At 47.0% G+C, this 24,893-nt stretch overlaps 4 protein-coding genes across 5 annotated transcripts in view; 3 read left to right on the top strand and 1 right to left on the bottom strand.

The window, feature by feature from the left end:
• Window positions 1–24,893, bottom strand: part of LOC135397253 (Kv channel-interacting protein 1-like) — a 318,617-nt gene that overhangs the window by 31,071 nt on the left and 262,653 nt on the right. For both annotated transcript variants that reach the window (XM_064628703.1, XM_064628702.1), the window contains 2 exons: window positions 23,560–23,655; window positions 19,671–19,948 (listed from right to left, as the gene is read on the bottom strand). In XM_064628703.1, the coding sequence (XP_064484773.1) occupies window positions 19,671–19,948; window positions 23,560–23,655 (374 nt within the window). The remainder of the gene's footprint in view (window positions 1–19,670; window positions 19,949–23,559; window positions 23,656–24,893) is intronic.
• Window positions 2,037–3,019, top strand: LOC135397461 (sulfotransferase 1B1-like). The gene is made up of 2 exons (XM_064629064.1): window positions 2,037–2,297; window positions 2,363–3,019. Exons 1-2 carry the CDS (start codon window positions 2,037–2,039, stop codon window positions 3,017–3,019), a joined length of 918 nt encoding a protein of 305 aa, XP_064485134.1.
• On the top strand, window positions 3,502–6,322 carry LOC135397257 (sulfotransferase ssu-1-like). The gene is made up of 2 exons (XM_064628708.1): window positions 3,502–3,815; window positions 5,131–6,322. Exons 1-2 carry the CDS (start codon window positions 3,555–3,557, stop codon window positions 5,755–5,757), a joined length of 888 nt encoding a protein of 295 aa, XP_064484778.1. The 5' UTR covers window positions 3,502–3,554; the 3' UTR covers window positions 5,758–6,322.
• Window positions 6,781–12,688, top strand: LOC135397256 (sulfotransferase ssu-1-like). The gene is made up of 3 exons (XM_064628707.1): window positions 6,781–7,113; window positions 9,557–11,016; window positions 11,602–12,688. The coding sequence occupies exons 1-2, from the start codon at window positions 6,853–6,855 to the stop codon at window positions 10,205–10,207; spliced, it is 912 nt and encodes a 303-aa protein (XP_064484777.1). The 5' UTR covers window positions 6,781–6,852; the 3' UTR covers window positions 10,208–11,016; window positions 11,602–12,688.

Below are 24,893 nucleotides of genomic sequence, written 5' to 3'. Positions count from 1 at the left end.
ACGACGTAATACGAAAAAGGCCTGGAGCAGAAAGAGATCCTCGTTACCGGAGCCATTACGGACCACGGCTGACCAAAAATCTGCATACGAACCGACACAGAACGTTGGACACTAGTTATCTCTTCGGAACGCGAGCTGCTATCATTTCGTTACGGTCGCTTGAACACGCCGCTGACGACATTTGGCTTAACCGCTCTCTTAAGAGCTTCGAAGACCATCCGGCAGGGCCATACTTGCGGTCATCAAGAAAGAGGTGAGTTATACGAACTGTGCATGCCTTAACTCCTGGGTCTATTCAATTACTGAGTTTTTTTTTTTTTTTTAGTTTCGCGTTAGCGCCGCGAAGCGACAGTGGCTATGAGCGTCGTCGTTTACGGACTGTTGCGTGTCTGTAATTCGTGTGTCAGGACCAGGGTTCCGGAGCGAACCGAAAACCTGAACCGAAAAACGAAAAAAAAAAAAGAAACACGTTATTTTTGGGCGAACCGGAATGGAACGAAAACCGAAACAAAATTTTACGCTCCAGAGGGAAACCGAAAATATGTTTCCGTTTCAAATGGAAAATTGAACCATTTGACCCTCAAGGGTACGTAATACAAGACCTCAAGTGCGCAATACACGACATCCATCGGTGTTTGTGGTAGGAAACTCCAGAAACCTGACATTACAACAATATGCCAGAGCGCAGGACGGGCTCCTCGTTCTTGTCTATAAGTCACACGGCAGAACTCTTGTAACCTCTCTATCAGTGATGGCCACTAACTACTTCTACAGTAGTTTAACTATAACTACTAACTACTTCGCGATGGAGTAGTTTAACTAGTAGTTCAACTACTTTTCAGGGGAGGTAGTTAAAACTACTTCTTTAACTACTGCAATGCATCTTAACTACATCTATAACTACTTAACGTTGTCCATCAGCACCAATCCCATTCTATAGTGTTCTTGGACACCTAAATATGAATCACAAGCAGCGATAAAAGTGAAGATTTAGTACACATGCAAGGCCACAAGTGTTCTGCACCTCCGTTCTGATCAAGCAAGTACAAAAGTCGGAAACACAATCGTGCCGTAAAGCTTGCGGCAAAATCGGAAGTAGTTGGCGCGAGCTGTAACCTAACTACTGTAGTTAACTAGTCGAAATAGTAGTTTAACTAGTAGTTGCCACTACATTTCTGCAAGTAGTTGGTAACTACCTTTTAACTACAATCAGGTAGTTTAACTAGTAGTTTAACTACATGTGGTTAACTACTGGCCATCACTGCTCTCTATACTGCCCTCAGTACTAATGGATACTACTCTATACTGGATACTACTCTATACTGCCCTCAGTACTAATGGATATTTTATGGAAAGCAGACGGAATGTATAGCTTCAATGGACGGCATCGAGTTCGCAGGTTAAGCCAACTTTAAGAGTAGGTGTCCCGCAATTCTGGGAATGTCTCTGTTGGAAAGAACGAAGGGGATTATCTTCGCTGTCATCAATTCTCCTTACACCATATGAAACTGAACAGGTTGCCAACCGTTATTTTTTTTTACTCCGGAGCTGAACCGTTTTCTTTGAACCGGAACGAAAAACCTTTCTTCGACACCCTGGCCACGACGCCAAAGAATGGCATAGAATGAAAAGGCCTCAGCAGTGGGATTCGAACCAACACCCTGCGTGCTAATTCTTAACGCGTTTCATTGCCACACCTGCTGCTAGTTACTCGGGAAAGGTGTCGTTCACCGTTCGCCTGTCTGAAGGCGAGAATGACTGGCAACAATGTAACAGACGATGCCATGAGGATGAGTGCGCGACCCGTGTTTCCTGGCGTGACTTGGTACGTTGACGACAAGATAGCTAGCACGGTGTAACTGTTAGCACTTCTGACCGGGAATCGGAAAGCGTCGGTTCGAAGCCCAGTGCTGCTTCCTCTTCCAACTCCAACTGTCATAGTTTAATCTAGGTATGCAACTAAACTTTGTCATTGGAAACTGTGTCGGCTGACAACTTTCGACTGTTTACTTCGAAACATCGAAGTGAACAGTAAAATGTCAACGTCGAAGCACCTCCACTGCGTCTTCGACATCGAAGACGTGAAAGGAGTCCTCGTGCCACCGAAGGCCTTCAAGCCGGACGTCGTGGCGGACGCGCTCACCTACGAGGCTGCTGCAGGAGACGTCTTCCTAGCCACGTATCCGAAGACCGGAGCGACATGGACTCAGTACATCATCTGGACGCTACTTAACACGAACGACGACCTGCCAAGCTTCTTCGACATCATGAACAAACACATTCCGTTCCTGGAGATGGTAAGTGCTCCGTACCTCCAGGTGTGACAACAAGGTCCCGTATCACAAATAACTTCTACGTCCAGGTCGGCAAAGACGTCATCGAAGCCCTCCCACAGCCACGTCTTATCAAACATCACCTACCATTTTCCCTCTCCCCCTACAATCCCGAGGCAAAGTACGTCGTCATAGTCCGCAACCCGTTCGACGTCGTGGTTTCCTATTACCACCATTACAAGGACATGAAGTCTCTCATGTGCGAGACTTCCAAGGACTTCACCTTTGAAGACTTCTTCGAAGTCTTCCTGGACGGGAAGGTCGCATTCGGAGATTACTTCGATCACGTCCTGTCCTGGTACGACCACAGAAACGACTCTAATGTCTTCTTCTTCTACTACGAAGACCTGAAGGAACGCCCTCGAGACATCGTCCTCCAGCTTGCCGACTTCTTGAATGCCGAGGATGGCGATGAGTTCCGAAGACATCCGGGACTCTTAGATGAAGTTGTGAGGAGGACAGCGTTTGATAACATGAAGGGGCGTATCGTCATTGATCAGGATGTCCATGGTGTTGAGGCCGACGCCGATAAGACTAACGCACCTTTGAGGAACTTTTTCCGCAAGGGAGTTATCGGGGATTGGAGGAATTATCTCAATGCGGAACAGAAGAACAGGTTGAGGAAGATATATGAGCGTCGAATGGCTGGTACTGAGATGCACATGTTTTGGCAAAGGTATCTCTGAGGCACTACCGTTCCGCGTGGCTTGCCTAACTTCGTATTATGCATTACTACGTGATTAAATCACACGTTACTTCTTGTTACATTTTCAAAAGCTACAGCGGAAAAGTTTTTTTTTTTTCATGTTCTTCCTTTTTCCGTAGTCTTTGTTCGCCAGAATATCTCTGCACTCCCATTCAGTCCTTTCCTCGCTATGTCGTAACAGCAGCCCTGGAGGTATCAGCTCCACGTTATGACCGATTTTCGCATAGTTCCTGGACTTCATTAGTAGTCATCTGCTCCATACAGTGAGGAGTGACGTAGATGATACACAACTCGTACGGAGCCTACTGCAGTATCATCACGAAACTTGCAAATTCTCCAAAGACGAAAAAAAGAAAAAAAGAAGAAGAAAAAACAGCTGTACAGCGATGTCATCATCGTTTCAAGTTCTTGGTCAAGGTCAGCGATAAAGACATGCCCCGTTGGGCTGAACGCCAAAACACGCGCACGCTGGGAGTAGGAACATAAACTAGGATCCTGTACGCACCCGACAAGGCATGATGTCAAGCAGTAATGCGCGTGGGTTCCTAAAGGTCGTGGATGGCATCGTTGTGCCCAGGTTCTTCAAAGACGAATGCGTCACAGAAGCCATCAATTACAAGGCAGGTCCTGGAGATGTCTTCGTGGCGACTTATCCGAAAAGCGGAACGACGTGGCTGCAGTACATCGTGTGGTGCTTGTACAATCTGGACAAGATCTACGACGGCGTTCCAAATGTCTACGATATGGTCTACCGGATCATGCCTTTCATTGATCGGGTAAGTGGATTTGCTAGGGCGGTCTTTCCAATTAAGTGATGTCTCGCTTAACAGCTAAGTTCTTTTTTCCTCACTTAGTGAGAGGAAAGTCTTCACAGTAAATTACACTCTGGTTTCACTATATTACACCGTACCAGCCAATCGTCTGCTTTCCTTGTTTTGTTATCCTCAACATGCACAGGGTGAATTAGGCAAAAGTTACACATTTTTATCCCGTCGTAAAAAAAAATAAAAAATAAATAAATAGGAAATGACGTTTCTAGTGCTTCACACTTTGCATACTGAGTTATTCGCCTCAAGTTTTAATAATTATTTTTATTTTGAATGCTATCACTTTGTAGAAAAGAAAAAAGTTAGAAGCAAAGCAAATTCTCACCTCATGCATTTCCTATGGCCTATACCGCCCACAGACCGCCATTTTGTTCCTCTGTCTGCTTCACGTTCAGATCACCACGTATAGGTGGCGCTACCTGCAGACGAGATAACACCAGAACCTATGGAACAACCAACAACCAGATGGACCAGATGCAGGGTTTGGAGACAGCGCCACCTATACATGGTGATGTGAACTTGAAGCAGACAGAGGAAAAAATGGCAGTTTGCAGGCGGTTTGCGTGCCATAGGAAATGCATGGGGTGAGAATTTTCTTTTTCTTCTAACTTTTTTTCTACAAAGTGATAGCATTTGAAAACAAAATATGGTTGAAACTTGAGACAAATGACTATCAGTCTGCAAAGTTTGAAGCGCCGGAGACGTTATCTTATATTTTTACGACTCGATCGAAATGTGTAACTTTTGCTAAATTCACCCTGTAGATACGGGCACGTCATGAGTCTGGTGGAGTCCGTAAGCTTTTGGCGAATTCGACGGGTCGATATTACGTGTATATATATATATATATATATATATATATATTTTTTTTTTTTAATTCTGCGGCGGAGGAGGCGTGTTTGACTGGTCGAGCCGGATTCGCGTGTTTTACTGTTCACCAAGACCAACTCGCTCTGCGAAACGATCTGCTCCTGGATCTGCCGACAAAGCTCGGATTAGTCGGAACTCCAACGAATCGCAGTCGTCACTTTCGGATATTAGGACATCGGACAACAGCCAACATTGAGTCGAATCACTGAGTTTAAGGTGAAGAACACGTGCGGGGCAAAATGTGTGAAAAACATGGCGACGGTAGCGGACGACAGCGACCATTGAAGCCGGAACGCGAGTGAATATGGAACGCATTAATGGATTGCTTCTGCTTGGGAAGGGTATTTGCTCCACGTCAGTAACATGAACTGTGTCTTTTGATCATCATTCGCAGGTTGGCACAGCCGCAATCCAATCCAAGCCTCCACCACGTTGCATGAAGACACACTTCTCTCGCGACGTCATTCCGTACCACGCAGCCGCCAAATACGTCGTCTGCGTTCGCAACCCATTCGACTGCGTTGTCTCCTATTACCACTTTCGCCACGACATAAACCAAGAGCTAGCCTTTGACGACGTCTTCGACGACTTCCTTTCAGGCAAAGGATACTGTGGATCGTACTTTGACCACGTCCTGTCCTGGTACAAACACCGTCACGACCGCAACGTCTGCTTCGTGTACTACGAGGCCCTCAAGGAAAACCCCGCAGGTCACGTCCTGAAGCTTGCGGACTTCCTGGACCCACAGAACGCAGGACGTCGTCTGCGGTCCGATCCTGGACTTCTCCAAAAAGTCGTAGAGGTAACGTCGTTTCAGAACCTCAAGAATGCAGCGTACACAGCTAAGGCCGAGGTTGATGTTGAGAAGATGGGATGGAAAGGAAAACACTTTCGCAAGGGCGTTGTCGGAGACTGGAAGAATGAATTGCACGAGAAGCAGGTGCTGAGGTTGAGACAGGCTTTTGACACAAGACTGGCGGGTACAGAGATGAAGTCTGTGTTCGAGAAGTATCTGAACTGAGGGCAACGTTCTATGGGCGCTCCACAGCAAAACCTCGTGCACCGCTATATGCTGGGTTGCCGTCCTTTCAGCCTTCGGTAATGAAGCACATGGTAGTGGTGGTGGTGGTGGTGATGGTGATGAAAGAGCTCGCCGTTGTCGGCCTCACAGAGGTGGGCAACGTCACGACTAACGCCCTAGGGGAATGTGCGTCCTGCGCCGACTTCTAAGCACAACCTGCAGAGTCACAATGCAAATGCGGCCTTTACAAGACGGGCCATCATAAGCCAACGACGAAGGAGCGATTGCGCGCCCATTGTGAACAGCCCGCTTCATACACCAATGAAGCATACGTACGCGCCAGTGGCGGATCAAAAAAAAAACAAAAAAAAAAACGCTGGGTTACACATTAGTTTTCCCCTCTCCCTTCCCCAGTTACTGCCTCGACAAAGAAGCCGCCCCCACCTCCAAAGCGGGGGTCTGGACCCGCCCCAGGTGCGCGCCCTATCTGGATGTGCTCTCTATCTCTCTCTCTGTGTATGCTGTATGTATCATTATTAATTAAACATCAATCTTTTGTAAGTTCCTCCGGTCAGCTCTGCACACAGCGTAGTGCACGAACCAGAACACTACGAATAAAAGCTTATACTTAACGAATACATACGAATAAGTTGATATGCACGAAGTGTTTCTGCGTCGCCGCGGCAACAACCAGCGACTGTCGACAGCAGAATAACAGTACCTGGATCTCCGAGCATCGTCACCGTAAGAGTGATAGCGAAAGTCGACCGATCAAGACATCACGTGCTGTCTTGACGGCGACGTCACCCACCAATCGTGCTCCCGACCTTTGAAGAGCCGCGGTCACGTGACAAGGCTAACGTGGCCTCCGGAAAGCATTAAAAGCGGGTAACCATTAGCCATATCATAAACCAAAGCGCAGACGAAACTCTTACAGCTTGAAGCCATTAGCCGAGATACCCCGAGCCGTTATCATTTTCTCCGCCAAGTACAGGAGCTGGACAATCGTGAAGCTCTCTGATAACGCCGTTTGATAACCACGCGACGAAAACCCACATTGTTCTCGGCGGCTGTGCAGGTGTTGAGCCGCGAGCCATGACATCCGCCGCAACATTCCGCGACTGTTTCAGAAACGTGGACGGTATCGTTGTACCCGTGTTCTTCGAAGAAGAGAACGTCAGGGAGGCCCTGAACTACGAGGCACGTCCGGGAGATGTCTTCATCGCGACCTACCCAAAATGCGGTACGACCTGGCTGCAGTACATCGTCTGGTGCCTCTACAACATGGACAGGTTGGACGGCGGCGTTCCGAGCGTGTACGACATGATCCAGACTATCGTACCGTTTATCGACAGGGTATGCATGCTGCTTTCGTACCTGTTAGCCCGGGAACTGAGATAGACAGAAACGGTTTACTAAGGGACGGTGTGGCTTCTGCAGCTTGGTTCAGGCGTATATATTATTACAGTCATACTCCTTTATAGCGAACACCTTTTTAACGAAAATACCACTACAGCAAATTTTTTGGCGGTCCCACTGGAGCCCTATAGGTCCAATAATGAACATCCTTTTTAACGAAAATACCTTTACTGCAAATTTATTTTGCTGTCCCCTGAGTTTCGTTGTAAAGGAGTTTGACTGTATTATTATTATTGGTTATGATTATTTTGTTGTACTTCTGGCACAGTTAGCTTTTTATTAATTTCGTGTTAGCGCCGCGAAGCAGCTGCGGTCATGGGCGGCGATGAGATGGAGATGGGACAGCAGGAAGGAGTGGGGGACAGGGGGGCGTTTAGTATGCGTCCTGGGCCGACTTCAGGGGGAACTGTGCCGACATTCGTCTGGAAAGTCTTTGGAAAACCCAGGGAAAACCTCAGACAGCACAGCCGGTGAGAGGATTCGAACCCGTGTCTCCTCCCAGTCTCGGCGTAGAAAGCGATCATCTTAGCGACTATGCCACGGAAGGACCAGCAACCACATACACGATAAGACACGACTACGCAGTGCATTCAATGCAGAATAATAAATAAAATTCGAGGTCACAGCAAGACTATATAGGGGAGCTAAGTCGAGTTAAAACGCAGCAGCTATACGTCAAGCTAAAACGATAAATCAGTAAAGTTTGCACATCAATCAAAGCACATTATACGCGGAATTAGTATTTATCAGTGTACAGCCGCACAGTGTCAATACACGATGATCAGGGGTTCACAGCAAAAATACCAAAATGTAGGTTAGTTGTTACAGCTCTACCCATATATGCCCTCAAGTCGTGACACAAATTCCTCCTGAGGAAGGCTGTTCCAGTTCCTAATTGCTAATGTGAAATATGAATGTTTGAGGCAGTTGGATTTGGACAGATACTGGATGAAAGTTTTGCTGCGTTTAATGCGTGAACATGGTATGTACTGTCGTGTCCACTGTTATCCAATCCCCTCGCTCCGATAAGCGCTCGGCTATCGGGGAACAGTGAAAACAGCATTGGACCAGTCGACCGTCACCTTGGGGGTGGTCGGTTGCAGGTATGGTATATCGTTTACTGACAACACCTGTAAGAACAACGGCACAAGCGCAGTGAAAGAGGCCCAGCCCACCTAGGAAGTCACTCGGGCAAATCTCAGACAGGCGCTTTCATTGCGCTTCAGCCGTTTCCTTTGACACGTGTTGGCAACAAGTGATACCGTGCCAGCACCCGGCCATCCCCAAAATGACAATCCAAACAGTCCAATGCTGTTTGCACTATTCCCCGACAGTGGAGCGCGTATCGGAGCGAGGCCACAGAAACGGGAGATTGGTTAACAATGGCCACGACAGTACGATATACTAAAGAGTTCCCTTACTCCGTTCCCTTATTCCCTTACTCCGTATCACGAACGGCAGCGCCGTCTGGTATTAGCAGGAACAACTGTTTGGAATTTACAGATTCCGTGATCGCTGACTATTTGGCAGCGTTTTCAAAAGGATTTTCACACGGCACATCAAGGCAGTAAGTCGTCGTAAGCCGTGAACCTCTGACGGTTTATCTCGCTCATTTTCGAAACTGCCACTCGTCGTTGACAGCCGCCATTACGCTCGAGTAAGGAGTAAGAAGGAGGAGGAGTAAGGAAGGAAAAGGAACCCGTTTCAGCTACCGTAAAGTCGTCCGACCGTAAACCTTATCCTTCCACGACTCAACCCGCTGCCCTGTGAAAGGGAGTCTGAGTCGGGAAGCCGTATGTGGTTCCCTAAAGCTCCCTCCTGGCATACTAATTCAGATATTATACTTTCACTATATTATATCTGATTCTGCGGCACATGCCCCATGTTGCGAAGCAGACTGCATAGCCTCCTTGAAAATCTTCCTATATTCTGCAATACTACTTTCATCATGGCGCCAAAGCATATTGAATGTGTTGCATGCAAAGATATGATGAAGTCGTCTCCATGAATTTCTCAGCATCTCAAGCTGTGTTACGCTAAACATAGTTACGCTTACTGCGTTCTCAAAGTAACATACCCAACACAATTACATCCTTATCATACATGTATACCCATCATGTTAATAATACATTTCTCTCTTTTACATTACTCACCGAACTGGTTTATATCTTGAGGACGAAGTTCCTCAATGTTGATTAAAGATATTATTAATTAAATAATTATTAGTTTTAACTATAGGACCTGCATCTGTATATGCACTGTATGTATTTTGTTTGATTAACGATAAATTCTATCTGATTGATTGACTGATAATTGCCACGTCAAAGACAGTAAGAGCCGCACTATGTCATCGTCCTAAACATACACCGTTCCGTTTCAGGTAGGTACAGCTCCAGTACTATCGAGAGCCCCACCCCGCTGCATGAAGACCCATTTTTCGCGGGACGACGTACCCTATCACCCAGACGCCAAATACGTGGTCGCCGTCCGCAATCCTTTCGACAGCCTCGTATCATTCTACCACTTCTGCAAGGCTACGCACGAGAAGCACATCTCCGCTCTGGACTTCGACGAATTCTTCGATTGTTACATAGCTGGAGACATGTACTGGGGCTCTTATTTCGACCACGTCATGTCCTGGTACAAGCACCGGCACGACCCCAACGTCTGCTTCCTGTACTACGAGGAACTCCTGGAAGATCCCGCGGGTCACGTGTTGAAAGTCGCAGACTTCCTGGAACCTTCCGGTCTTGGATGCCGTCTGCGAGCCGATCCCGGACTTCTGGCGAAGGTGGTGGACCTCACGTCGTTCCATAATCTGAAGAAGGCTGCGTACGAGGCTAAGCCCGACGTGGACGTTGCAAAGTTGGGCTGGAAGAGCAGTCATTTTCGCAAAGGAGTCGTCGGCGATTGGAGAAACCAGTTTACTCAGGAACAGCAAGTTCGACTGAGGCGTGTCTTTGAAGAGAAGTTAGCCGGAACTGAGATGAAGCAGGTCTTCGAGAGATATTTGGACAGAGTGGATGATTGATTAGTTGATAAAAATGTGGTCCGATAGGGCAAGACAATGGAAGATCCAGAACCAATGTCTTTTCTTGACGTTCTCTTTCTTTTCTTTTTTTTACTCATGGGGCATGAGAGGGGGGAAGTTTTTTTGCACAGGAACAGTAAATTACACCCTTGTTTTAAAAAAAAATTGTAGAGGGGGTTTTCACTCCTCCTTTAACAACAAGTTGCCACACTGGTCCCTTCCATCGAGATTTCTGCATCGCGAGGCCGGTAATAAAATTCAAGATGCATTCTTTGGCGAGCATGCACACAGGTTGCTTCAGTACGCGAATTCTGTTCAGTCTGTTAATCTCGACCATACAAGTAAGATACGTGTCACATAAAGCACTAATGGGCATGCGGGAGTTCTTTTATCAAGATAACATACGTGTGCTCGTTGTCTTTGCCTTGAGGCTATCGCGAACTGCATACAAGGACACTATAGTGTAACCTTCACCCTCTTGGACGAATGCAACAACTGCTGTGCGACAGCTCCCCATCAAGGCGTATGCACGGGTGCTCCGAACATTCGGTCGGACGATCATGGATTTCCGTAAGGCCATCATAGAAATCGAAGGTATTTTGCTACCTAACAATTTTAATCCGGAGAAATTGAAGGAAGCGATCAGCTACAAGGCAGGTCCAGGTGACATCTTCTTGGCGACGTACCCGAAGTGCGGTACCACGTGGATGCAGTACATCGCGTGGTTCTTGTGCAACCTCGACGGGCTCAATCAGCACGTCCCGCACGTTAATGATGTGATGAACAAGTTCGTGCCTTACATCGACAGGGTAAGTTGATGCGATTGTGTTCATTGGGTCGAACGTTCGAAAAGTGTTAAAATTTCTGCTGTAAGCAAGCGCGGTTTGCGGCGGACTCCCGAAAGCGCGATCGTGTTCTTGTTGAGTGTCATACAAACAATTTGGTTCTCGATTAGATAGCTTTTGTACGAGAATTCAGGTTCCCCTAGCTGGTGGTCAAGCCATATTTTCTGTCTGCGTGCCCGCCTCATAAAAACGCGTAGTACACTGAGCTTAGTCGTCCGACTGCGTCTTTCTGACGTCACCAGTATGGCACGAGCGTACGGCTGTTGTTGGTGAATGTTCGAACTCCGATTGATTGATTAGGTGCCATCGAGGTGGTGTTGACACCTGACGACCACATATACAAATGCTCTCCATAATGACCTGTCTGCAGCAGTGATTCCCCCCAGAGATTCACTGCTGGGGGGGGGGGGGGGGGAGATGGCACAATGGTGACATCTGTGCGCAGCAAGTTTCTCTGCGCATGTTTCTGGAGGGGTGTTGCAAAAATGCAGTGGGGGGTGGGGGTAGTGAAATCCCTGGTCCGCAGTCTCACTGTACAAATAATTCCAGGAGGGCACCTCTCCTTTGAAGTCCCTTTCGCCGCGACGCTGTATGAAGACACACCTGCCGCGACACCTGGTGCCATATCACCCAGACGCAAAGTACATCTTCACAGTGCGCCACCCCTTCGACTGCCTCACGTCCTACTATCACTTCTGTCGTGCCTTCTATGGCACTTACTACTCGCCCGTCTCTTTCGACGACTTCTTCGAGTGTTTCTTGTCCGGACAAGTGTATTACAACGACTACTTCGACCACGTCGTGCAATGGTACCATCATCGCCACGACCCTAACGTCTGTTTCGTGTACTACGAATCTCTTCTCGAAGATCCCTCGGGAGAGATACTGAAGATTGCGGAATTCTTGGACCCGCTGAGTGCGGGACAGCGTCTTCGTGCCAGTCCTGGACTCCTGGCCAAAGTCGTCGATGTGACGTCGTTTCGGAAGCTCAGTGTTGAAGCTCAAAAGGGTGAACCGCGAGGGGAGAGGAGCTACTTTCGTAAAGGGGTTATCGGTGATTGGAGAAACTGGTTCGGCAGTCAACATGAAAAGAGGCTGCGGGAAGTCTTTGAGAGTAGGTTTGCGGGCACCGAATTGATATCTGTTTTTGGTAGGTTTATAAACCGTTGAGTCTTTTGTACAGTGCTGGACAAAAGTTTGCGGAACGCGCTTCGGCGCATTCCTTCTGTCATGTGACACGCCAGCAGCGGTCGGGACCGTACGGACTTCCGGACGTGCGCCCTGGTACCCCAGTCACCTGTTTGTAAGTCCGTAGGTACCCTTCACTGCCAGCGTGTCACTGAGGGAGGTATGTGCCGGAGCGTGTTCCATAAACTTATTTCCAGCACTGTATAAAGGCAGGGCGGCAAATTTAGACACACAATATCCCGAAATTCCAAGCTCAGTGAAGCGGAGAGGACGAGATAGGAGACGCCTCTAAGGGCGACACCAAGTGGGAAGGGATTTCGCTGGGGCCGCGTAGACGCAGTTTTAAAATGTTCAGAGTATATAGTTGAAAATGAGTGTTTGATGTACGTTACTTGTTACGTTATTGTATTGCACTGAAGGATAAATAAAATTTCACGGTCTCTGCTGAGCTCAGTGTTGCCGGCTGCTCTACGCACATTGGCAGAGCGCCGGTTGAGCGATCTCGTTTAGGTCAGTCGTGACGTTGCCCACCTCCGTGAGGCCGACAACGGTGAGCCCTTTCATCGTCACCACCACGACCCCCACCACCACCACCACCAGCACTAGGTTACCCCAGACTTTATTTGCTTCTATTTCCGAACGATACAAAGTAACGGATGCTATAAGGAGTGCCGCCCTGGAGCGGGGGATCGGGCGGGGCGTATGCGCTGGGGAACCCGCCACTGCAATGGACCTTTTCCATATTCGCGTCGACCCTGGCGGTGGAATGTCGAACGTCGTGTCTTTCCCCTCAATAATGGTGACGCTTTACGAACTGGCACGTACGTTGCGTGGGAAAGTAGCAATAGAAGATTGGAAGAAAAATGCGGAAAGAGTGAAAGTGCAGTGAGTGATTCTCGGCGTCGAACGTCTCCCCCTTTCCTTTCCCCCGTCTTCCTTTATGCTTTATCCTGCTTGGTTGTTTGTTTGTTTGTCCTATTTTTCGTAGCTGACCTTTTTCTTTCTTTTTGTTTACCAACAAACGCGTTTTGGAGTAGCCAGTTCTGACTGGGTCGGGACTAACCTCTCCATATTTTTCTTTCTTTTCCAATCCAATCCAATCCAATCCAGTGAAAGTGCATTGTACTCATTACCAAACCTCAAACGTCCGCGTGACCTTGAAACCGATTATCTCCCCACAATGAACATGACAGTCGCCCGCAGGTGGGTCCATGGCGATGTTTTCCGCTCAAAGATGGCGGACTCAAGGGCTGGGCATGCGCATACGTGTTGTCGGAAATGGTCCATTACCACTGTTCCCTCCATTAGCGATACAGCTTGAGGTTCTCGCCAAAATAACATGCAGCAAGAACTTTCGTGCAACTGGGGGAAAATACTATGCCATTTGAAAGATTGCTACGGTGAAAGCTCATGGTGACAAGGGCCAAATGCTGAGGACATGTTCAAAGTTCGGATGAAGCTTCCTTCGCACGTGGCATAAACGTCAAAGACTACAGTATACGCCGTGTACCCACAGCAGGGGTAACTGTCCGACGCTGATCCGGAAAGACTGTTGGAAATGCATGAGGACGTCTCAGTTACGTTGGGTCTACCGACTATAGATTGAGAGAAGTTACCCGTCAAAAAAAAAAACTCGTTGCAAGTTAGGTTACCGTGTGAGAAATGTAACTAAGCTAATAACGAAGTTATTCAGCCTGAAATGTAACTCGCAGTTACTGAGTTACTTAAAAAAGAAGAACGAGTTACTTCCAAGTTACTTCCGACACAAAATAGCATTATGCAGGTGCAGCGCACGTGAGCAATTGAGTTAGATCTTGGGTTGCCTGCGGAGGAGTGCAACGCGCTTAGGTCGTTTTCGTTTATGTCCAACAATAGACCTCTCCCTGTTTGCAAACAAATGACATCATAGTGTTCGACAGCGCCACGAATTTGGTAGAATTGAACTATACGCTCGAAGCTAGAGGTGAACAAAATCGCGCCCGAAAGCTAAGGTCTTGAGGGGATTACGAATATGGTCCCTCAAAGGGACGTGACCCTCGGTCCTGCTTTTCTTTCAATGGGAGGCAGCGAACAAGTACCCGTTCGTGAAACCCAGCCCTCTCCTTCCAATTTGTTTCGGTTTCAGTCTGTCTACCAACGTCATGATGACATTTCTCTGGTAGAGGTCTATTTGAACGATTTGCATCTTACTCCCTGTGGGCGCACAATGGTTCGGCTTCATTTCAATGGCCGCGGTTCTTACTTCCTGAATGAAACACTGTCATTGATTCAGTATCACGTTTTATGGCAAAAATGCCATGAAGGAACCGGAGAGAAATCAAGAAAATATGTGGACGTGAATGAAAAGAGAGTTAAAAGCAACTTGGAACTTACCTTAACTGACTTGGGCAAAGTTACCTGAAAGGTACCACGGCGCAAAAGTACCGCGGTAAGTTACAAGTTACCAAAAAATGAACATTGTTACAGTAACGAGTTACCCCGAACTGTGCTACCGACAATAAGCCTCCTTGCGTCTGGCCATTCCGTGTAAATGGGAGAAGCAAAATAAAGTAAGGTCTGGGCTTCGACGACACATTATTAAACTAAACTTGAAAGTTGGCAAATGCGATGAGACTGTTCAACGGCTGCGGTGGCGAGCGTACCTTGAGCCTGGCGTCAGTTCTTGTTCAACGCCTTACATCATCTTGGCCACGCGCCCTGAAGACTTTCGAAAGACTTTGGACAAAGGAAGGGGAATTGAGAAAGCCTTTGTCGTCATTCACCTTTGGCATCATCAACTACAGCAGGGCGCTTGCGGTGTTATCTGAAGTTGGCTTCCGGCGCACAAGCAGAAGTACTCAATGCGTGTACTGTCTTTCTTTGATTTTGTTGTTTTGTTGCTGTTGTTTTTCACGACCAGCCGAAAAATTTTCCATGGCGTAATTCCCTAGTGCGTGACACAAAGTGACAACTCCTCTCGCGCAATTCCCTGTTTTTTTAAACAACAGGGTCGTCCAAAACAACACGCAGACGGCACAGGCGTCTCGGACGTTCCTATTGGTTCCTGTGAGCACGTGACTACCGCCGCGGCCACCTCACTGGTGGAAAGTTAATTAGCATCGGTAACATAATTCTTCATTGCATGCCACAAAGTGACAACTGTCGTAAATTATCTTTTTTTAAAGGAACAGGAACGTCTAAAACAAGACGCAGACGACACGAGCACATCGACCATTGCTATTCGTTCTTGTAATCACCTGACCTCTGCCGCGGTCGTCTCACTGCATGGCGGAGGTGCCTGCAGCGAGTGTCACAGTCGGTCGCATTTGAGTTATGAGCTCAAACATTATGATGTCATTATAACATCACAAAGTTATAAACTTACAGAGCGACCACGAGTTCACCACGATCAGATCATTCTTTTAGATTACAGCGTCTCAGTTCCTGCACTGCCCATTACTCCCATTCATCTTTTCCGGAGACCATCTGCGATTGGAACGATCTACCCCAGTCGCTAGTCATTGTCACTGATCACAACCCGTTTAGAAAATAACTTGCCAGTATTTTTTTCTTTAATATAACCGGGTTACTATGTTCTAACTAGCCTTCGTTATCATTATGATTGTTAAGTACATGTAATTTGATGTTATGTCAATCACCCCATATAATGTTGTGTGTTCGTATTGTTACTTCATTCCTGCATTTTACATAATGTAACTATTTATTTCCAATTCATACGTATTGATTCTGTACATTTCCTTGTTGTCCCCTCTTACGTATAGCGCCCGCTAGGGCTTTTGAAGTACTTACATAAATAAATAAATAAATAAGCGTCAAAGCAGTCAGCTTTGGCTTTTTTTTTTTTCTTGCTCTCGCTTTTTCGCTTAAATCGCGTCGGACATTTTTAGTGTCAACGGCTGATACTTCCTGGAAAACTACCAGAGCTCACCTGATTATGTCATACATCGGGGGGGGGGGGGGGGGGCGCTATCTCATCCGCCAATGGTCACGTTCCGACGATACAAGAACAAGCCGTTGGTCAAGAGACAATGTCGCAAAGCAAGTCCAATTGACGACGATATCTAATATCAACAGACACAACGACCCAGGAGAGAACACTTTAACTAACAATAAGAACATGCCGATGCTATCTTCCTGCGGTGTCGTAGTCGATGTAAGATAGTACGAATACATATAACGATCCATCCCAACAGTTCGTCCGTTCATCTACAGAGTTCAATACAGAAGAAGAACATGTCTCTCCGCACTCCGCTTCGTCACCGACGAATCCAGATCACGGAAGAATTTATCACCGAAAATGGGAGGTAATCCGAATTCCCTGCATTGTGTAGTTTCCTGATTTCTTTATATATTTTTTAATGACTTTCGTGAATTCTCGCGTCGGAAACCAAACTATACGTCGTCTCACGGAGTCTCGAGGAAGGCGGGACCTCCGCTCAAACTTGTAGGTATTTGGATGGAGTATTGTATTTAAAATACTGTATTTTAAATATGATTTGCGGTATTTGGGTACTCTACTCAATACTTTTTGTTCCGTGTATTTGTACTCTATTTAAAATACATTTTATGGTATTTTCTACTCAATACTCTAATTACATATTTTGGGAGATGCATATATCTCCTTCTCGAACTGTCTGTGTCTCGTCTTTCCATTGTCCTGCTCGTTGAGTGCAAATGTACTGGGTCCCTCGAACCTTGATCATCTTGATCTCGGACCTTGATCTGACTTGAAATCTTGACCAGGACATTGGCCCTTCTTGGAAGTCTCCATTTAGAGATCTTGCCCGTGTGTACTAATCCGTAGCGAGTGAGGGTTCTATTATGTGTGCCCTGACGCGGTAACTCCGAATTCTGACCTCGCCTATCAGGGAACTGTTAAAAGTTTGCTTTGTTCTGGGTCACATATACTCAGTGGAGTTATGTGGTATCTCTTTGTCATCTTTTTGGGACTTGTGTTTAGATGATTCCTATCGCACAGGGACGGCTTGCGTAGTACGCAGGGTTTAAGTGATTCATGTCACATAGCGGCGACTTGCCGCATTGACCAGTGACTGGTGACTTTTTGCGTTCAAGGAATGATAGAATCTTAATTGTATTTCAAACACTTTTGAATCATTTCGTACTCTATCTTAATCACTTTAATTTTCTAACGTCAGTATTTATTATCTTATCTGAACTACATTTTTGAGCATCTTGTACGTGTCTGCCTCCGCCCAAACGTGATTTTGGTAGCGTTCTGTAACCCCGGAGCTGTGTGATGAACTAAACTGCACTGACACAGGGTAGCAGCCAGAAAAATGTTTCGGAGGAGGGGAATATTACATGGATTCCCCTTCTTTCCCTCTCCCAAATGCACTACCAAAGGTACGACATCCGGGGCCTTGCACCCCCACCTGGCCTACGCACCTGAGTTGACTCGATAAATAACTCATGTTCTACATTTATTTTATTTCTTGTTTTCACCCTACTGGGTGAAGGGACCGAGGTAAAAAAGGCCTTATTCAGGCTTGAAGAGCACCTTGGCCCCCCAGCACCAGCGGCTACATATACATTCGCTTACACTTCACTACATGTACATTCAATTGCACAACACATTATATAGACAAATAAGTGCATATGTGTAGTTCCTCACGCAGGCCTACTCTTATGTTTACAGGGCAAACAACGAGGAAGAAAGAAAGAAAAAGAATAGGAGAGAAGTAGACACATAGATATGATAAAGGGAACGCACCCAAGCAGCACAATGTACTGAAAGTCGAGTGCAATAGGTGTGGACGGTATGTGTCTTATCAATGTTCTTTAGTTTCAAGAGTTTGTTCAAGGCCTTCCACCAACCCGTCCACCCCTATTGCACTCGACTTTCAGTACATTTTGCTGCTTGGGCAGGCTTGGTGATGAGAACGCGAGCTTGGGGGTCAAACAATACAGAACGTATTGTCACGCATCGTCTTCTTAAATGCGGTTCGCACATTGACATTATGATTATGAAGGACATTTAGTAGACGCGGTATGGTGACTTGCAGTCTCTATAAGAGACTATATAAGTATAAGAGCAGTCTCTGGGTACCATATCCCGAGCGTGAGAAGGGTACAAAAAAAGGTCAGGGGATCAAGAATGATAGGGTCGTGTGTTTTCGCGGACGTGTCCTATACCTAACAGATCGTTCTCGGCTATGAGTGACTGTTTGTAACACAGTGCGAGGCGATAGGCATAGAGCTGAAAGACAGGCAGAATGCGGTATTTGCTGAATAGGGGTGTGGCAGAAGCACCGTATGGTACGCCTTCAATTGTCCGGAGAGCACGCTTTTGCAGGACGTACAGCTGCTGAAGGGACGTCCTGGATGCAGATCCCCACGCAAGAGCACAATAATTCAGCCGAGACTGAATTAGGGCCTGATAGAGCATACATAGTTTTCATGCACACATTCTGCGCAAGTGTCGCCTGTTCACGACTTTATTGCGCGCGCACTGATGCGGAATAAAGCGCTCTCGCGTTATCCCACGTTCCTTAGCATATATATACAGTGATCCAATTCAGCAATCATCCGCTCGTGTTATGCTGTTCTTATATATACCTGAATCATAAATAAAATGATCGTAGTCACCTGAGTCACCTTAGTAACGCGTGAACGATTGATTGATTGGTAAAAGAAAAAAAAAAGAGAGAAAGAAAGATCGCTAGCCTCAGTGGCGCCTCATTTCCACATCTCAAGACATGCAGTGCTATCCATCATTGCTTTGTCATCAACTTCTATATCACATTTGCTGATTTCACGAGCCTGTTGAGCTTCGAATTCGAAAAAAAATTCGCCGAGCTTCGACTGCACTGCGCATGCTAGTCTATTTTTCGTTGCTCCATTTGGAAGTGCATGATTTGCGAGTCGAGAAGCTGCTAGGTATATCGACGTTATATCTGTAATATGAAAGCTGCAAGTCTATATGGTATGCCAAAGTGCGTTTAATTGGAACTTTTGCTATAGCCATATGAAAGACCCGAAAAATGCCCATATAGGCAACCACCTGTATAGTGAGTATGAATTTTGTCCACAACCACCACCTCAGCTTCTGGAAGAGCGGCGTGACATCGCCAACTATACACTGCTTGGTCATCAACAGCGATGTTACCTTTGGCATCAACAACAATATCACCTTGCTTCGTCATGAACAGCCATGTCCCCCTTTCTCTGTCATAAACAACGATATCACCTTGCTTCGTCATGAACAGCCATGTCATTTTGCTTTGTCATAAACAACAATATCACTTTGTTGTTTCTGTATCTGTCAACAGCAATCCTTACGAGATCCGCCGTACGTTTATACAACACAGAGGCCGGTTGTAAACTACGACGTGACGATGCTATACAGATACCACCTGCTCGGCAGCTATATAGCGTTTCATGTTTATGGGACAAATACACACCACGCCTACCTTCCTGCTCCACCAGTCCCGTCGATCCAACGATGCCTCCCCAAGAGATCTGCCACTTCGTCAATGGGCTGAGAATTCCCGGGTTCTTCAGCCAGAAGTTCGTGGCCGAAGCCGTCGCTTACAAGCCGCAGCCGGGAGACGTTTTCGTCGCTTCCTACCCAAAGTGCGGCACCACCTGGTTGCAGTACATCGTCTGGTGCGTCTTCAACTTGGACAAGGTCGACGCGGGCGAGAAGTTGCCGACGTTGGACGAGATCATCTGCACGCATGTGCCGCTGCTGGAATGGGTAAGGTAACACGTTTTAGTTATGCGGAGATATCATCTTGTCAGGACCACAGGAGCTAGGTTCAGGGTCGTGACTCGTGAAGGTGGCTCGCCACGAGGTGGTCCGAAAACGATAAGATAATAGCTCAAGAGGGATCATCTCCACAGACCATATCGGGCGTGATTGGCCAGATTGTAGCCAGTTGGCGGTGCTCTACCGATTCAGACATATGTCGGCACAGTTCCCTTAGAAGTCGGCCCAGGACGCACATTCCCCCAGGGCGTGAGTCGTGACGTTGCCCACATACGTGAGGCCGAAAACGGCAAGCCCTATCACCACCACCACCACCACCACCATCTACCGATACAAATTCAACACCAAAATATAACTTTGTAAGAGACCTAGTAAGAGTCTAGTAATGCTTCAAGGCGCTCAAAGTTCCCATGAGCCTTTGCGTGCCACAGGTGGCGCTCGCTTTTGTAAAAAGGTCTACTAGCGGCTCTGCGTCGCCAGACAACTGTGATACTGACGAGCGCCGCCGCAGTGGCCGAGCGCTGAATTAATTTTGTCCACTGACAGCTCTTTAGCGTTCAACGAAATCTAAAGGACGCAGGCTCACCGTGCGTTTGTCAGCGACTCTCAACATGCCACTACGTTGCAGGTCATCCGGGTTCGAACCAGCAACCTTAGTATTAGTAGGTGGGCACCTTACCAACTAATCCAACGAGACCGTTCATGAAAAATTAGCTTTGTATATCAATTGATTGATGACCAAAGTTATGTTACTGAAATCTTCTTCGCTCACTTTACATTCTTTCAAAATATTTTGGCTCTACGTGAAACCTAACCTAAAGAAAAAATTTATTTTTATTTTTGAGAACTGTGACGTCATGTTATGCTCCGAGGCAGCGCCCAGTTCTCATCTGGCAATTTTGTTTCCCTTCGCGTCTTCCGGGCGGCTCACTTTTTGCACTCCGTGAGCGGAGCCCCACGTGACATATACCATCCCACCGCTCCGATCTTGGAGAAAACACAAAGGCAGAGAGAAATCACTCCCATTTTCGCGTTTTTCGGTCAGCCTCGCGTGACTTCTCCACCATGTGACCCTCTCCGAACGCCGGCGTCGTTGCTAGGAGACGAGTGCCCCTCCAGAACATGACATCATTGCAATTTGCGGGCTAATGATTACGTCACTCGCTCCTCGCGTCACCGAAACTTGTGGAGGCTCAGCAGATCTTCAAAAATTGACAGAAATGCGCAGCGTTACGTAAGACAGGATTGAAACTTCGCGAGGCACCTTCTTCTCATGGTCTAAATAAAATAAACGCTGTTTTCTGAGTCCGGAGTGGCCCTTTAACATAATAATGGAATAATAACGTTAAAGAATGACGCCTATGTCTAATTTGCTCACAGGTTGGCACCACGAACCTGAAGAAGATCTTCCCGGGACAACGTCTGATGAAGACCCACCTTCCGTTCACTCACGCTCCGTTCTCACGCGGCACAAAGTACGTGGTCATCGCCCGAAACCCGTTCGACTGCGCAGTGTCATTTTACCACCACCGCAAGAACCATTCGGAACGCACGGGTCTTCCGAGGGTCTATGACTTCGACGCTTTCTTCGACGACTTCCTCAGGGGCGACCTGCCGTACGGATCCTACTTCGACCACGTCATGTCCTGGTACGACCTCCGCAACGAACCCAACGTGCACCTCTTCTGCTACGAACAACTGCGGCGAAACACGGCCGGGGAGATCTTGAAGATCGCAGACTTCCTCGATACCTCTGGAGCGGCTCGAAGACTTCAAAGTTGTCCCGCACTTCTTCAGAAGGTCATCGAGGCGACGTCGTTTCAGAGTCTCAAGGCAAATGCATTTCGGGAAGAAAGAAAAGAGAACATTGATAAGCCTAAAGGACATAATGACATTAAGTTCTTCAGGAAGGGCGTCGTAGGTGACTGGAAGAATTATTTCAGTGAGGAACAGCTAAAGCAGCTGAAGAGAGCGTACGAAGACCGTATGGCTGACACGGATCTGTACGCCGTATGGAGGGACTGCCTTCATTAGCCCTCTTGTGGTAATTGTTAAGAAGGTGTACATATTGATCAGTTTTATGATACGACATAGCCACTTCCTGACGGCAGTAAGCAAACTGTAAGGTCGGATTGTTTTTCTTGAACGAAGAATAATGTAACGAGGTAGCTGGTTTGATAGTGACACTAAGTAAATTTCCTTGAGGTTCAGGAAGCTTCACGAATGCACACACCACAATGGTCATCTAAATTTTTCAGAGAGGAGGTTACATATAAAAGGATTCCTTCGTTTCCGTAAGAGGCTTACATTCGTGGATTGTCAAAATATGTTCTGCGCATTGTAGTGTGTGTCCGTCGCACCCTCCTCAAACATCACTCCCTCCCGTAAAGGAGATTTCTTCACTGTCATTGTTGGTGTGTTTTTATTTTGACTGAGTTAGTCAATATGTATTTGGGCTGACCTACATGGATATCTACCTCATCTCATATTAGCCAATGTAGCCCCCACGAGCCCTTTCCTTTTCTTTTGCCACTACCATGTTATCTTTCTGGATTTTATGAATGTTAAATACATCATTTACACACGAATGCGTACTTGGTACTTTATGTTGTAAATATAAATACACGACTAATAATAACATAAAAAAAATGACGGACGAAAAGTGGAAAATCCGGTGAGGATAGATTGAAGCAGTGTTGCGAATCGACACTATCATATGCCCAGCAGAAGAAAAAATCCCTGTTCGAAATATATAAAGGACCTTCCTTATCAACGGCACACTCACCACGTTCCGATCCACTATTAACGTGTAACGAGTGACTGCCTTCAGTAAAGATGTGTCTGTGCGAATATTTCCGCGACGAGCTCTCAATAACGCTCCATAATGCCTTTAATTTAATTACGACTGTCGGGGAAAATTTCTCTCTCCGGCTCCTTTCCTTTTTGGCACATACTGCATTCGCGACCGCAAGACCGGCCCCAACCTGTTCTCATTTCATTTGCTAATATTAATGTGGTTTTTCGCCGCGTTCCGTTTTTGTCGTCTGCTACAATCTCGCTCTGTGTACACGCTGCGGTGCCAGCGCTGCATCCGAAGAAACGCGTATCAATAGCGGTCTTAGGACGCACAACGTTCATAACAGACACCAGGAAGTCATTATTTTCGCTTATTTCTCGTCGCTGCTATCGTTAACGGTCGCAACAGGCGTCCTGTCGCCTGCTCACTCTCAGCGACCCAGCTATAGAGCAACTGGATTGGATTGGCTTCACAGGAAGTGACATGACAAACGCGAGGACTCGCAGCACAACGTGGAGTTTCGAACGGAGAAAGTCGGGACAAGCTTACCTGCATTTATATCAGGTAAACACACTCGTGACGCGGAAGAAGGTTCGAAGGAACCACGTTATCGACGCGCGATTACAACGCAGACGACACTTGAGCAAGTATGGCGTCCGTTACAGTAGCAGAAGACAACCCCATCTTAATTAGTGTCGGCGGAATACGCGTACCTCGCTTCTTCAAGGGCGAACTCGTAAAACAAGTGCTCGAATATAAGCCGCGTCCCGGAGATATATTCGTAGCAACTTACCCAAAATGTGGCACCACTTGGCTTCAGTACATCTTGTGGAGCCTGTTCAACCTGGACAAGATTCAAGCAGGACACGGCGTGCCAACGTTGAATGACCTGCTCAACAAAGAAGTGCCCTTTCTTGAATGGGTGAGGCTACCATTTTTTTCCATCTTGTTAGTCGTTGTTATAGCTAGCTACAGTGTACCCTGTCATGCTTGTCACGTTGCTGGGCTGCATCTTGGTTGCGTTGAGCGCAGAGGCTGCGCTGTTATCAAACGACTGTGTTGACACTGCCAAGACAGTGATAACGTACGATACGGCTATAAAAAGGTACGCTATATGCCAATGTTCAGCTTGCTTGACGGATCCACAGAATTAACAATTTGCACGATACCGTGGATGGTTTGGAAGAGTAACTGGCCGTACGTAAACAATTTTGGGAGAATGAACGTTTGTTTTCTGAAAATTACATTAAAGGATAGCTCTTGTGAAAATTGAGGCAGAAATGCCGTTTAAATTCCGCAAGAGGAGACTCATAACTCCACACCGCACTTGGGCGAAAGTTAGACGAAACTGAAACCGCAAAACTATGTAGAGGTAACGTCGCGCGTGGTAGTAGTCACTTGGCCAGATGTACATCTTCTTTCATTTCGGAACTTCCGGACAAAATTACCCCGAAAGCGGCGTTTACGAGGCCCCATAATTGGCCTTCCCAGGCAACGTGAAATTTCCTCCTCACCCGTGCGTACGTCAGGCCTATCGCGTGAAGGCACAGTTCCTATGAATACGTGACGCAGCTGCGGAAGGTCGGCGCGCCGAAACAGGGTGCGGCTTTTATTCGGGTAAAGAACACTTTGGAGGTACTCAGATTGTTGCGATTCAATCCCGTGGTGATTGTGAATATTATTACGTACGTACGTGGAGCATGATCATTGTCTTCCAGAGCAGATTGTGTTTGTTTCGCGACTTAGTCATAGCAAAGACAAACCCTCATGCTTTTGCGTCTCCTCGTTAGGAAAGCTTCAGACATGCGATTGAGAACGTTAACAAGCACAGACCAATACCAGGCATCGTTTCCTCCAAACCCAGGTGGGCACGGCACCACTGGCGACACTGCGCGACCCACGGATCATGAAACACCACCTTCCTTTCAACAAATCACCTTATCATCCCGAGGCCAAATACGTGAACGTTGTACGTAACCCTTTCGACTGCGTCGTCTCCGTCTACCACATGCAAAAGAACCACGGACCATCCGCAGGTCTTCCATCAGACTACGACTTCGACACCTTCTTCGAGTCGTTTATGGAAGGCGACGTCCCCTTCGATTCCTACTTCGACCACGTCCTGTC

This window comes from Ornithodoros turicata, chromosome 6 (assembly GCF_037126465.1).
Source record: "Ornithodoros turicata isolate Travis chromosome 6, ASM3712646v1, whole genome shotgun sequence".
Lineage (NCBI taxonomy): Eukaryota > Metazoa > Arthropoda > Arachnida > Ixodida > Argasidae > Ornithodoros > Ornithodoros turicata.
Note: the sequence above shows the minus strand (reverse complement) of the source record. Positions and strands in the feature narration are given on the sequence as shown.